This window comes from Dunckerocampus dactyliophorus, chromosome 15 (assembly GCF_027744805.1).
Source record: "Dunckerocampus dactyliophorus isolate RoL2022-P2 chromosome 15, RoL_Ddac_1.1, whole genome shotgun sequence".
Classification (NCBI taxonomy): domain Eukaryota; kingdom Metazoa; phylum Chordata; class Actinopteri; order Syngnathiformes; family Syngnathidae; genus Dunckerocampus; species Dunckerocampus dactyliophorus.
The window spans coordinates 21,769,374-21,785,002 of NC_072833.1; the positions used below are offsets into that span (position 1 = coordinate 21,769,374).

Here is a 15,629-nt window from a genome sequence, read left to right on the forward strand (position 1 = left end):
GACTACGGATGGTGTCCTGGGGGATCTCCTCCCAGATCTGGACCAGGGCATCAATAAGCTCCTGGACAGTCTGAGGAGCAACCTGGTGGCGCCGGATGGACCTAAACATAATGTCCCAGAGGTGTTCTATTGGGTTTAGGTCAGGTGAACGTGGGGGCCAGTCAATGGTATCAATTCCTTCATCCTCCAGGAACTACCTGCATACACTAGCCACATGAGGTCGGGCATTGTCGTGGACCAGGAGGAACCCAGGTCCCACTGCATCAGCGTAGGTTCTGACAATGGGTCCAAGGATTTCGTCCCGATACCTAATAGCAGTCAGGGTGCTGTTATCGAACCTGTAGAGGTCTGTACGTCCTTCCAGGGATATGCCTCCCCAGACCATCACTGACCCACCACCAAACCGGTCATGCTGAATGATGTTGCAGGCAGCATAACGTTCTCCACGGCATCTCCAGAACCTTTCACGTCTGTCGCATGTGCTCAGGTTGAACTTGCTCTCATCAGGGAAGAGCACAGGGCACCAGTGGTGTAGTTGCCAATGGAGCTCTACGGTGCTGGGCAGTGAGCACAGGGCCCACTACAGGACGTCGGGCCCTCAGGCCGCCCTCATGGAGCCTGTTTCTGATTGTTTGGTCAGAAACATTCACACCAGTGGCCTGCTGGAGGTCATTTTGTAGGGCTCTGGCAGTGCTCATCCTGTTCCTCCTTGCACAAAGGAGCAGATACCGATCCTGCTGAGGGTTGAAGGACCTTCTACGGCCCTGTCCAGCTCTCCTGGAGTAACTACCTGTCTCCTGGAATCTCCTCCATGCGTCCAGGTACCGCAGTGATGCCCTGGTCCAGATCTGGGAGGAGATCCCCCAGGACACCATCCATAGTCTCAAAATATGGTCACCTCAGTTTACATATTGGCAAGGTAATGTTTTCCCCGTTTGGTGAAATTATTGGGTCAGTACGTCCATTTCCTGGCAACTCCAGTACCTCAGTATAAGTGTTGGACTGATAGTTACGATGCCAGTTACTATGTGACCTCCAAAAATGCACACCGGCCACTTTCTTGTTTATGACCTGCTGTGCGAAACAACACATGAAACTGCATTTCGTACTTTCACACATTACTGCAAAATGTGTCTAGGTCGCTCTTCAGTATGCCTTCTCTCTCCAGTGTGCGGATGCCAGCTGGCCAATGGCGGCTTCTTCCTGCGACAAGGAGAGTACATGTGCACTCTGGACTACCAGCGCCTTTACGGGACTCGCTGCTTCAGTTGCCAGGACTTCATTGAAGGAGAGGTGGTGTCTGCCCTGGGAAAGACTTATCATCCACACTGCTTTGTATGCGCCTCTTGCAAGTAAGTAATGACAAAAAACAAAACAAAAAAAACACCGAAACACACATAATGCGCTAGCATTTTAATGTTCTTCACAGTTACGCAAAAATAAGTTAATGCTGATTAAAAATGGCTCAGAAGTTTTTCACTGAAAGACCATATTTTTCCCAAAATGTTTAAATAAAAAACATTTTTTTGATGTACTTTATTTTTTACCATATTTCTTTTACAGTTGCTGGCATTTTTTCCCCCAATTTTTGTTTGTCATACAACTGTAAAACAAATAAGCCCAACCTCAACTAAAGGAGAAAAAAAACAACAACAAATACTCTGAACTTTTTTATACATTTTTGATGTTTTGTATATTTTTCTCAAAAATTTAAATTTAAATGTTTTGTTTTTCGTGTGTGCATTTTCTCTCAGAATATTATTCAAATCCAAAGCTGAATATCAAAAATGAATTGTTTGTTGACAAGATTTGATATGTTTTGCATGTCTTCCCGAAAAAGGTCTTTCATGTCAAATTCAAATATTTCGACTTTAATGTTTCATTTTGTGTCTCATGGAGAGGGATGGGTATCATTTCCATTTCATCCAATATCGGTGCCAAATCAGTGCTTCTGAAATGGTGCTGGTGCTTAATGCTTGCTTTGAAGTCCCTCACACCAAAGTTGAATAGACACTGTTTGGGCCACGCCCCAGCACACGGGCCACACAGTCAGGAGATCGGGTAGACCTGGCTTCGAACCTCCACTGAGCATCTCTGTGTGGAGGTTGCATGTTCTCCCCGTGCGTGCGTGGGTTTTCTCCGGGTACTCCGGTTTCCTCCTACATTCCAAAAACATGCATGTTAGGTTAATTGGCGCCTCTAAATTGTGAATTGTTATGAATGTGAATGAGAATGGTTGTTTGTCTATATGTGCCCTGCCATTGGCTGGCGACCAGTCCAGGGTGTACCCTGCCTCTCGCCCAAAGTCAGCTGGGATAGGCTCCAGCATACCCCTGCGACCGTAATTAGGACAAGCGGCATAGAAAATGAGAGTGTAATAATTAAGTCATATATTCTTTTTTTTTTTTTTTTTACTTTCAATGCTTAAATCTCTTTATCAACTTCAGATTTGTATTAATTTTTTTAATTTTTCCTCCTTTTTGTCCAAAAAAACAAACATTCTTGAAATGGCTAAATCACAAAATATGCAGTATTTTCCAAATATAAGTGTCAAAGTAGAATATTTAATATGAGGTCATTAGAGCCTTGCATGGGTCGATAATCCATAACAACTTTGATTATGATGCATTGTTACTTATGGAACAATGCCAGTTTTTGACAAAAAATCACGCCAAAGTTGGGTAGACACTGTTTGGGCCACGCCCATAAGTAAGTCATATATTCTTTTTTTTTTCCAAAAACGCTTAAATCCCTAGCTCAGCTCCAGATCTATCCAATGATATTAAGTTTTGAGCCCACGTCGGTGGACATGAGCTCATCAGACTCCCGAACCGCCTTGAGCGCTTCTAATGTGGAATATCGCCTCTTCATGTTGTAGTCGTGTGATTGCATCCAAACGCGTACATTTGACGTCATGGTTATGCGACAAACACGATGATAATGGCAATGAAAACAGGGTTGCATATGACGAGCAGAAATGCATTTCACAAATGCTGACATGCATTTTGAAAAAGCATATAAGATTTCGTGAAGTTCGAACACACAGATACACGCACACAATTCACCTGTATGAATCTAAGGTCCCGAAGATCATTGTAATAGCAAAAAAAATGTTTTTTCCCCGTATATGTATGTCAATGGAGAGTTCCATGTTGTCAGCTCTAAAGCAACTGTTGGTCTCTGGCTCCATCTAGTGGTGAAACAAATACAAAAAAACAGCTCCATTCACAATTTCACCGAAGGCTCGACTCCTGAGAATGGGATTTATCTTTTATTGACGGGAAAAAATTAAGAAATATCAGGATTATTGAACATCAAAAATATGTGTTTATATTGGGAGTATATTGGCCGAAAGGGGGCACTATTCAAACTTATTGTGCGTGTATTTCGGATTCCAAACGGGACTCGTAGGACCCCGGGGAAAACGTCATTTGGGCGTATGACGTCTCGAAAGCTCACTGGCTTGGTTTCATCCTGCTAACATTTAAATTTAGCAATCTGTGCACAAAATTGCACAACAAAGTCCAATTTATTATACTTTTCCTACCTAAATGGGTACGAACGAGTCAGAAGGGGCGGCACGGTGGTCTAGTGGTTAGCATGTTGGCCTCAGTCTGGAGATCGGGAAGACATGGCTTCAAATCTCCATTGGGCATTTTCTGTGTGAAGTTTGCATGTTTTCTCCCACATTTCATAACATGCATGTTCGGCGACTCTAAATTGTCCACAGGTGTGAGTGTGAATGCTTGTTTGTCTATACACACGTGGACAAAAGTGTTGATACCCTTCGTTCAATGAAAGAAAAAAACTCACACCGGTCACAGAAATAACTTGAATCTGAAAAAGTAACAATAAATAAAAATTCTATGAAATTTAACCAATAAACGTCAGACATTGCTTTTCAGCCATGCTTCAACAGAATTATTGAAAAAAAAATGAACTCAAAAATGATGGTACACCTAGAAAAGACTGAAAATAATGCGACCAAAGGGACATGGTAATTCAAAGAGTGTCCACTAACAGGTGTCTACAACCTTGTAATTAGTCAGTGGGTCTATAGATGGGACTACAGTCAGTCACTGTGCTGTTTGGTCACATGATTTGTACCACACTCAACATGGACCAGGGGAAGCAAAGAAAAAATTGTCCCAGGAGATTAGAAAGAAAATGATGGACAAGCATGTAAAAAGGTAAAGGCTATAAGGCCATCTCCAAGCAGCTTGATGTTCCTGTGACAACAGTTGCACATATTATTCAGAAATGTAAGATCCATGGGACTGTAGCCAACCTCCCTGGACGCGGCCGCAGGAGGAAAATTGATGACAAATCAAAGAGCTGGTTAATACGAATGGGAACAAAAGATGTCCTGAATTCCTCTGTTGTTGAATGCACCTCGATTGCCATGACCGTGATTGGCTGAGAATGAAGAAGTGTTGGGTTTCTGTTGTGGACAGCGCTACAGCAAAGTCTGTGTGCAGTGTTGGAATCCAGAAACTTCTGTTGGCGTATTAAGGCAAAAAAGCTTAAAATGAGCCTCAGCCTCTGTGTTCCTCTGTGGTGACTTAAGTATGACTTAAGACTTAAGTATGGAACCAAATTTCGGTACTATCCCTATTCTTGGACTCTCTCTAAAGCAGAGATTCAAATGGTGGGTCGGGACCCACATGTGGGTCGTGGAACCACTTTCAATGAGTCGTGGGTCTGTGTCTGTGCAAAAAAATAAAAAAAATAATGTAATGACCCGATGTCAATGAAATCCTGTTTGTGCTATTTGCTTACTACGCTGCCACGGGGTGTGTGCCATGTTTATAGGCAACTTTGTCCAGCTTGAGCCTCAGGGGAAAGACATCGAATGGGGACTTAACGTGCCGTCCGTCTGACACACAGCTGTAGACATCTGCTGGCCAATAGCGTCATACAGAGAGGAGAGCGTCTGCAGTTCACGCTGTGTTGCAAACACTCCCTTCAAATATAAAATACATGAGTATGAGTTTGAGTTGAAAAAATTCAGCAATTTGGGTTGCCGCTTGTATCTGGGCGGTGATGGTGGATCCCACAGCCAAACCAGTTGAGAGCCACTGCTCTAAAGTCATAGGTGTGCCACAAAAATGCATTACATCCATATATTGGGATTTATGGCCCCCTATGTTGTGTGGTGAAGCGTTTTACTGATATACTTTTTTTTTTCCCCCATTTTCAGGCAGCCGTTTCCGGCCGGTGACCGAGTGACCTTCAACGGCAAGGAGTGTATTTGCCAAAACTGTACCCAACCTCTTCCTGTCAACAGTCCTGCGCCCATACAAGCTGTCCACAGTCAGTACATTATTATTGATTTATGACTCCATCACTGGTAAATACTGACATTTTTTTGTTGCAGACTGCTGCGGCTGTGGGAAGGAATTCAAAAATGAACAATCCCTGGTAGCGCTGGACAAGCACTGGCACCTGGGCTGCTTCAAGTGCAAGGTGTGCAACAAGGTCCTCAACGCGGAATACATAAGCAAGTACGTCCATGTTACGATTAAAACACCACACATTTTCATTTGTAGTCACTGTGGTGGTATTTTCTTGTTTTTTGCCACCAGGGATGGGATACCCTACTGCGAAATGGACTACCATGCCATGTTCGGCATCCAGTGTGAGAGCTGCAAGAAGTACATCACCGGGAAAGTCCTGGAGGTACGACATTAATTGATTATGCCGTATATAGTACCAAACAAATTTTAAAAGCCAGAGAAAAAGCAAAACCCACACTTGTTTTTTTGTTTTATTTGGTGATGATGACCATAGAACAGGAAGTTGGACTGCAACATCCACAAATCTCATCGTGAGAGTTCAGTTCACTTCCCCAGTGTGTGTTTTGCTTTTTCTTTTGTTTTTTTTTGTTTTTTTGCGATAACCATGGAACAGGAGGTGGAACTTATCGTTGAACTTAATACAAAATCAGCAAATCTAGTTACCAACGTTGTGAGACTTCAGCTCACATTCCATCTAAAAAGACTAAGCGTGTATTTTACTTTTTCTTTGGCTTTTTTGTATGTTTTTTTTTAATGACGACAACCATCAAACAGGAAGTGAGAATTACCACAGAACTTCTTGTGGACATCCGGAAATCTCCTCGGTAGACTTCAGCTCACAAGTACTTAATCAGAGATGCAACAATTAATCGATTAACCAGTGGTTAATCGATTACCCAATTACAACTATTTTGGTAATCGATTAATTGTTTTTTTATTTAAATATATATAATATCCTTTGATTTGAGCTTCTCAAATGTGAATATTTTTTCATTTCCTTAGTCATCCTTGAAAGCAGACCTATTATCTTTGTGTTTTAGCCACAACAAGATATTCACACATGTCAGCTTTGACTTTGGAAAACAGTGATGGGCATTTTTGCCTCTTTTCTGATATGTTGCGGACCCAACCACTAACTGTAGGTGTTTGCTTCACATTAATTTGGTCCATCTATGGCTCAACCGATTACGCCATTAATTGAAACAACAAGCTTCAGATTAATCGACTAAGAAAATAATCACGACTGTAATTTTGTGTACATTTCTTATTTTACTGAAGCTATTTGACAAACATTTAGATTTGTTATTGTTTAACATTATTTTTATTTTAACATTATTTTAACTGAATATTCAAATATCAAAAAAGTAACCAACCGATTAATCAGTAATCAAAATAATGGTTAGTTGCAGCCAAAAACTTAATTTTGTCTCATTGAATACATGTTGACTTTTTTATATTCAGACAATCTTGTAAGGTATATTCGATGGAGTTGTTTTACCTTGACATGTTTTGGCACCCCCAAAATTCCCAAAAAAGCACCCCACTGTGCCCTATAGTAGATAGCACAGGACCAGTTACATACAGTAGACGCCCCTACAACATAAATAATCCGTTCCGAGAACCTTTATGTTATAGGGATTTTGTCTTACACGAAGCGTAAAATACATGTAAATAGCCTAATCCGTTCCAAGTTCTTCCAACTCACCCCTTTGGCACTTCAAAATATTCAAAGTCTACCAAATATGGTGGGAAAATATAAGAAAACGTTAGCATAAACATAGTAGAGTAACATTCCAATATAAAATAAGGTAATAAATAAGATTACTGTAAATGAATAAAACTGAAAAACAAAAACAATCCTACCGTTCACGAGATGTCTTGATCAGGAGCGCAAGTGGAGGCAGGAGTATAATTTCCTGCTTGGTTTCTATCGACAACTTTTCCCTTTTTTTCTTATCACTTACACTTGGTTTAGGGCTCATGATCACGGTCATTTTAACACAAAGAAAAGTGAAAACATTAAGAAGAGATTTCAATGCGTGCAAACTAGTTTAAGAGCGACTACCATGAGCAAGAGAGGTTGAAGGGAGCAGCATGTCTCACACAAACACACGGACGCGCTCGATAAGTCAGCCAATGAGATGAGAGCGTAGGAGGTGCCCTGATAATCAGCCAATGAGATGAGAGCGTAGGCGGTGCCCTGATAATCAGCCAATGAGATGAGAGCGAAGGCGGTGCCCCAATAATCAGCCAGTGAGTCACCAAGCGCTTAACAAATTGAATTTCTGAACTTGCTTGATGCTTTACGTTATATGGAATTTCTTCCGTAATACGATGCAAGAACTTGACATAAATTCTTTACGTTCAGTGGAATTTACGTAAAAGGAGGTTTACGTTATGCGAGGTACTAATGTATAATCTATTAAAAGCCCTTGTTGAAATAATAAAAGCACTCCCTGGTCTCACAGAATACCACATCAAGAACAAATCCCACATATCTACACTACTCCACTATCTGCCATAAGAGAAGTTTTTTTCATGGAGGACTTTGAAAGCACAGCCATCAACACGGCACCTATCCATTGTTGACCCATTTTTTTTTGGAAATGCTACAAAAACGCCATCCATCCATCCATTTCTATGCTGCTTATCCTCACTAGGGTTGTGGAGGTATGCTGGAGCCTATCCCAGCTGACTTTGGGTGAGAGGCGGGATACACTCTGGACTGGTTGCCAGCCAATCACAGGGCACATATAGACAAACAACCATTTACGAAAACGACATAATAGAATTTATCGCGGTTACCGTAATTGGTTCCCGACCCGATCGTGATAAGTGAATATCCGCTAGTAAATTCAAATCCAAGTAGGATTGGATATTAATAAACGGAATAGTTTCATAGTTATGGCATGGAACACCTGTTTACGATCTTCTCAATGCTTTTTTTATTAGAGACATTTTTAGAGCCAGAAGCAGGAAGGACACTCAACACCAGAATAAAAGAACATCAAAAAGAGACGGGAGGAAGACTCGCAAGAAACCAAAAAGCAGAACAAGAAAACTTAAAATCACCCATTTGGGATCCTTGTAAAAGAAATAACTACATCATGGATTGGGACAACGCCAAAATCATCGGGACAGAAACAAACTGTCACAGTCAGGATGTGGGGGCAAGTGCCAAGAAGCAGTAAGGCAAAAGTGCCATGTTCCTTAAAAAAGATTTATTTCCAAGGTATGGAAACATAGGATCCAAAATAAAAAATTACCATTTAAGTCAAAAACACAAAAAAGGGGCTATAAAACACACGCAGACTCACCAAAATGACAACCAGACAAAGACAAAACAGAAAAGTTTTGGTTGTGACAACCAAATATCAACGCTCCATCAATCATAATCGGGATAATCAGCGAACATATCAACATATCAAGTTTCGTCAGTGTGGCAATATTGATTCAACATCTAGGAAAAGCAACATGTTTTCAATAGCACTTGCTATCTGGGTTAGTTAGTCAAATTCTCTCGACGAGATTTGCAGCTGCACAGTAAGTCACTCTATAAATCCCGTTTCCTGTTCTATCGTCACAAAAAAATTAACAAAAGCCAAAGAAAAAGCAAAGTGCACACTATTGGCATTAATAGTTTAGATCAGGTGTATCCAAACATTTTTCAGAGAGGGCCACACACTGAAAATGAAAGGATGAAAGGGCCACTTTGATATTTTGCAAAGCAGATACAGTATTTCAAGAAAAAGAAAATGCATCTTAGCTTTGTGATATAAGTGGAAGAGTTTTTTTTATTTTCAGTTTGAACTTTCTTCTTAAATAGTCTTCAAAAAGTTTCTTTATTTCCATAATATTTAAAAATGACATTATTTATGACTTTAGTCCTGTAATATTTTGACTTTATTCCCATAATATTTTGTCATTTTGGCTGTTTTTTTTGTTTTGTTTTGTTTTCTTGTTAAATAAGATTTTTAGAATGTGCCGCAGGCCAATAAAAAAAAAAAAAGCTGCAGGCTGCAAATCGCCCGCAGGCCGCACTTTGGACACACCTGGTTTAGATGCTAAATGAGCTAAAGATTTGTGGATGTTGCAATAAGTTCCATTTCCTGTTCTGTACTTATTGTTGTAACAAAAACAGCCAAAGAAAAAGATTTTAGGAATTTCCTCCTCTCACCAGGCCGGAGAGAAGCATTACCATCCATCGTGTGCCCGCTGTACTCGCTGTGAGCAGATGTTTGCAGAAGGAGAAGAGATGTACCTCCAAGGTATTAAGTACAATAATAGTCTGCTCCAGGGTCAAACTATCACCTTATACTTGTAACTCTTTATTACCTTTAGGGTCTTCTATTTGGCATCCTCCATGCAGACAAGCAGCCAAGCAGGAAGAGAAGAGTAAGGTAAGGGGTCATACTGCACAAAATTACACAAAATTCACGGTTTGGTTTGGTTTGATACGTTTGTGTTACGGTTTGATATTTTTTCAATACAAAAAATAAATTACCTTGCCTTCTTTCATTTTAATTTCATTGAAATTGCCAACATTGTTCACATTTTTCAACATTTTCAGCATGGTGTGAATGTGGGAGGCGGAGCTCAGTGGCTCTGTGCTTGACAAAGCAACCTAAGCCAGAGTAATCGATCGCAGATACACTGAGCTTGCAGCACAGAGCGCCGTCAGAAGTTGATCAAATATGAAACGTATTGTTCACTATGCATGTGTATTGAACGGTTCGATACAGATACACGTATTGTTACACCCCTATTGACCATACATGGAAAAAATGGTTTATCTTATCATCCCTGGTGTAATAGTTTGCCCCAAAACCACTTGATGCACCAGAACCAAGGGCAGTCTTGGCAGAGTCTATTATCCCAGCAATGCAAACTAAGAAACTACTAGGGTCTGGGTGGCAGCAGGTCTTGGACCCTGGATGACCGTCTTCCAACGCACTTGCCAGAATATAGTGTTCCAACTCTGAATCCAAGAGCTCAAATAATGGCTGTATCTCCTGGACTCTGAAATCGACTTTCCCAAGTTGGAGTCAACCCACACTCCTTCAACCCCCATACTTGATAAAGGGGGACCACCAACAGCCACTACACTGTCTCAACCAAAACAGTCCCACAACATCCAGAATAGTTTAGGATTAGGGTTAAGGCTTGGGGCGCGGGTAAGAATTAGACGTTCTGTCTGAATTTTGGGTTAGGGATTAGATTCAGAGTTAGGGTTAGGGGTTAAGGTTTAGGGATCAGGATTAGGTATAGATATTTATAGCGCTATAAATGTAATACACTCCTAATCACAATTTTAATTAGATTAGATTTTAAATTAGAATTGATATTTTGCACTCTTGGATCTTAAGGAGGTTTTTTTTTTAGCCTCAAAATGCAAAAAGAAGAAATGGGAGTGAGACGAAAAAAAATTTGAGTCAGCAATTTATTACCACCAACCATTAAACTGAAATCAGGCTGTTAAAAGCCAAAATCTTGGCAAAAATGTGGATTCAATGTCAGGCATTCACACTGTCATGATCCCTTGATGGCAAAGGCAAAAAAGCTTTCTCTCTTTGAACGCGGTCGGACTGTTGAGCTGCATGAGCAAGGACTCTCGCGGTGCGCCATTGCTGCTGAGATTGGACACAGTCAGAAAAAAACAAAAACGTCTTCTTCTTCTCTTGAGGGGTGTGGAACAAAACGGTCAAGTGGTAGACCCAAAAAAATGTCACCGGCCCTAGACCGGTGGATCCCATTGACCGTCTGTCAAGACACGGGACCGTCCTTGGACCAATGAAGGTTGTTTCTGGAGCCGAGTGCAGTCCAGTAACCATTAGATGGCATCTGCGGGAGAAGGCTTTTAAGAAGAAAAAAGGTCTTCAAAGACCTCGGCTCCTTCTGCCAAACTGCCTGTTTGGAATTTGCACGAGAGCACCAAACATTGGACACTGAAAGGTGGAAGAAAGTTTTATTCTTTGATAAGACAAAATGTAACCTGATGGTCCTGATGGCTTCCATCTTTACTGTCATGACAAGGAGATCCCACCTGAGATGTTTTATAAACGGCACAGTGGAGGGGGCGCCATCAGGATCTGGGCTGCTTTTTCCTTCAATAGAACAATGGCGCTTCCGGTTGTGCAGGGGCGTCAAACGGCAGCATTTTGAACATTTCATTTCTATTTTGGGGGTGTTTTGGGTTTTTTTTAAGTGTTAAACTTTGATGAACTGATGAACAGCCTAGTTCAGTTTGCAATAAATAGTTTACTCAATAAATGTTTTGTCTCACTCCCATTTCTTCTTTTTGCATTTTGAAGCTCTACTTAGAACTTCCTTCAGATCCAACCGTGCGAAATGTAAATTCTTGCAATTTTTCAACTGGTCTTAAAATTTTTGTTCAAGCGTATTTAAATAACATATGTAGTGCTTTCCATACCTTGAAGGTAGAAAAGTGAAAGTCCATTGCCACATTTTGTCTGAATTCTCTGTTAGGGGTTAGGGGTTAGGGTACAAGGTTGAGAGAGTTAGGGTTAGGGATTTAGGGTCAGGTACTTGGGTATGAAGTATTCTGGTTGAATTCCGGGTTCGAAGTTTGGGGTTAGGGGGTTAGGTTTAGGTATTTGATATCCTGTCTAATTTCCATGGCTTGGGTTCGCATTCATACCTTGACTCTACTTCAGTTTTTGGATTACCTTGTCAACCCTGGCAGCTTCAGTGAAGGACCACGTCCTCATATTCTTTGGCTTGGTGATACCTGTCAGTCGTCCCAGGAATCCCACAAGGAGTACGGTACCTATGTTGTCCAGCATTGTAATGTTGGGGTTGCTACCAGGACTAAAACCAACCACCTTGAGGAACATGAAGGAGAATATATGCTGGAGATCCGATGACGGTAGTCTGCAAGGACTGACTCTTTACCCGTGTATCTAAGACAAGTCTGAAGTCTCAAGCTGCAAACTAGTCCCAGTTCCAGAAGAACTCATCATTCTCAACCAGCAGGACTACCTTCAAGGCGCAAGACCATTGTTAGGACTTAGTCCCTGGTCCCTGACTTGAAGTTGCATCCTCAGAAGAAACTCCATCTTAGAGAAGAGATCCCCAAATAAGACACCTCACAACCAAAGACTTGATCATCGAGGAAGCAGACTAGAACCTGAATGAATGTAGTCCTGTGATTGTGGTTTTAGGTGACCAGGACTTCATCAGAGAGCATCACGTCCGTCCCGGCATCCAGCGCCTCAGGATCGCCCAACCGAGTCATTTATGTAAGACGACAACTACAGCTCGAATGTACCAGCTACAAATTTTACGAATTTTCTGTTTGGAAAATGTATTTTTATTTTACGTTGCAAGGCTAAGCTAGGAGAGGAGTTGCTGGACTACAAAGACCTTGCGGCCCTGCCAAAAACCAAGGCCATCTACAACATAGACCGACCTGACATGCTGTCATACTCGCCCTACGTCAGCTACCCAGCCGAAGAAACCACGCACTACGGCGAGGTACACACTCGTCATTAGTACTTTGGACGTTTTTTTGTAAAATTACAACTTTTAAAAATGCAAGATTCTCCATGTAAGATTATGGTTTGTTTAGGTAATATTCTAACTTTCTTATCCTAAATTCTTATGCTAAAATTCTGGTAAACATACAACTTTTTTCTTATAAAATTCTTGACTTTTTCGTAACACTACAACTTTTTTTTATGCAATTTCCTTGTGAAAAGATTCAATTTTTTTCGCTAAAAGTAACACTTTTTTGCCGAATTAAAACATTTTTTTTAATAGAATTACAACTTTATTCTTGCAAAATTCCGACTTCATTCTCGTAATAATTTGCTCAGAATGTTTAAACTTATTTTCCTCATAACAATACGACTTTTTTCTCATAATATTACCATTTTTCTATCCTTTTGCCATCCCTCTTGTCCTCATTTGGGTCAAGAGTGAACAGGAGCCTTTCCCAGCTGACTTTGGCACATTTTTTCCCCCTTCATTGCAAAATTGCAACGTAAAATTACGACTTTATTGTCATAACATTTTTTCCTCAAACAATTGTTTTTCGGAAAATTGCCGCTTGGTCCACGTGATATTGCTGCTTCTTAAGGTCATATTATTACAATGAACATTATTGCTTTTTCCTGTAGCATACGACTTTACTCTTGTAAAATTTCACCCTTTTTCTCATAAAATTAGGTTTATTTTTATCCTCGCAACATGACTTTATTCTCGTAAGGTTAGAACTTTTTTTCTCATAGGAATATGACTTCTTTTTTTTTTTTACATAAAATTATAACTTGCTTATATTAGAACTTGAATCACAAATTTGGTCTCATAAAATTAGACCTTCATTCTTATAGATGTACAACATTTTCGTTATACAGTCACTCTCGCAGTATAGCGGTTCGATTATCGCTCCCTTGCTATATCGCATTTTTCAGAACTTTGTGAATTAATAAATGATCGCTGTTTGGTGGTAGACTGTGGTCTATTATGAGTCAAAATATATCGAAATACAAGTGATATGTAGTATTTTGGTCACTAGGCGGCAGTAATGACACAAAACTTTGATGAGACATTACCTTACATTACATTACCTTAACACTACAGGAAGTCATGAAGTCAGCTATGGCATGTCTCACATGATAGAGTGAACAAAAAGTTCTCCTCCCATCCTGTGTGGAAGTGGTAAGTTTTTGGCTTCCTAAGTTTAGAAGAAACAAATTCGAGGCTAACTGGTTAACTTGCTACCTTGTTAGCTCACTAGCTTGCTAGCTAGCGGCCGTCACAAGCTCCAAAATGTGTTGTACTCAGTGAATAATAGGAGCGTAAAGGTGACTATAGGGGTGTTATTTCTTGTCTACAGGACTCTAATAATGTTAAAAATGGTATTTAGAAAGTAATAAACAGGTTTTCTGTGCTCTAACTACGTAAATATCCTATTTATTGACATTGAATCCTATATTGGAGAAATTCATTTGGAGCTAATTAGCCGCACTAAAAGAGGGACGACCGTAAAACGTTTCTTGTGCTATTATGACTTAATTCCCTTAAATTTTGACTAAAAATAATAAATAAATTTAGGGCTTCTTGATGTAAAGTCAGAACAGTTTTCTTGTAACATTATAAAATATAGTTATACCAAATTGTAAAGGTTTTCTTGCAATATCATGACTTTATTCCTCTAACAAGTTTTCTTCATATGACTGTGACGTTTTTTTTGTAGAATTGTTTCGCGTAAAATTGTGACTTCTTTATGTAAAATAATTAGAATTATAATACACATAAAAGTGCAAAATATTCTCATAATAGTTTATTTTCATATTTTTACAGTATTATATAATAATAATAATAATCCCCCCAAAATTGTATAAGATTACATGTTTTTGTGTTAAATTATGCCGTAACTTGCTTCGTAATATTACAACTTTTTTGTCCTAAAATTGCAACTTTATTCTCGTAAATGTACGACTTATTCTCAGAAGACTTCTCATCAGAAGTTTTTTTTTTTTCACAAAATTTGACCGTTTTCTTACAATATTTTGACTTTATGTGTTATTATTATTTGTATTATATTACATTATATTCTGTAAATGTTTGTCATTTTTTTTGTAAAAATGCAACTTGTTTTATGTAAAATTCCAACCTCTTCATGTAAAATCTTTACTTTTTCCCGTAAGATAAGAGCTCTTGTAAAATATTTCTTCCATTTTTTTCATTTTGCAAATTTTACAATTTTCTCATAATACTTTTTAAAATATTTTTTTACATTAATATATAATAATTATAATCTTCACATTGAAATAACAAAATACATTCATTAATTAAAATACAAACACATCTATCTAACATTATTTATTTGTATATGTATATTAAGTCAATTCTTGTATATTTTCTAGCTTAAAAAAATACCCAAAATGTTGTTGTTGTAGGGCAATGGAGAGAGGTCCCCCTGTCAGATGAGACCATCCAGTCCAAGTTCTAACAGTTCTTTGGGGGGTTATGGACGTTACACTCCGTCACGATCCCCCCAGAATAACAGCAGACCAGGTAAATCCTTAAGAAATATAAACATCTGACACCTGTCATTCACTCATCAGTCACAATTCTTATTATTTTTTTTATCAATTTTTAAAATGCCCTTTATTTTTGGGAATATTATAACTTCTTTTTTTTTTACCGTGACTTTCTTATCACATGACTTTATTCTCAAAATATTAACATATTTTAACTTTACTGTCATAAAAACAATTCCTCTAATGTTATGACGTTATTCTCATAATATCATAACTTTTTCCTCATAAAATAACGTAATTCTCATAAAATTGCAGCTTTATTATC

General features: G+C 39.3%; 1 protein-coding gene across 5 annotated transcripts in view; it reads left to right on the forward strand.

Annotated features, from left to right (window-relative positions):
- The window catches only part of ablim2 (actin binding LIM protein family, member 2), a 59,588-nt gene that overhangs the window by 16,600 nt on the left and 27,359 nt on the right, over positions 1-15,629 (forward strand). For all 5 annotated transcript variants that reach the window (XR_008566258.1, XR_008566259.1, XR_008566257.1 and 2 more), the window contains exons 3-11: positions 1,169-1,352; positions 5,201-5,313; positions 5,378-5,504; positions 5,586-5,679; positions 9,478-9,565; positions 9,639-9,697; positions 12,479-12,556; positions 12,645-12,791; positions 15,221-15,338. Coding sequence is in view for 1 of the 5 variants with exons in the window: in XM_054753704.1 (XP_054609679.1) it covers positions 1,169-1,352; positions 5,201-5,313; positions 5,378-5,504; positions 5,586-5,679; positions 9,478-9,565; positions 9,639-9,697; positions 12,479-12,556; positions 12,645-12,791; positions 15,221-15,338 (1,008 nt within the window). In the remaining 4 variants the exon portion in view is untranslated. The remainder of the gene's footprint in view (positions 1-1,168; positions 1,353-5,200; positions 5,314-5,377; positions 5,505-5,585; positions 5,680-9,477; positions 9,566-9,638; positions 9,698-12,478; positions 12,557-12,644; positions 12,792-15,220; positions 15,339-15,629) is intronic.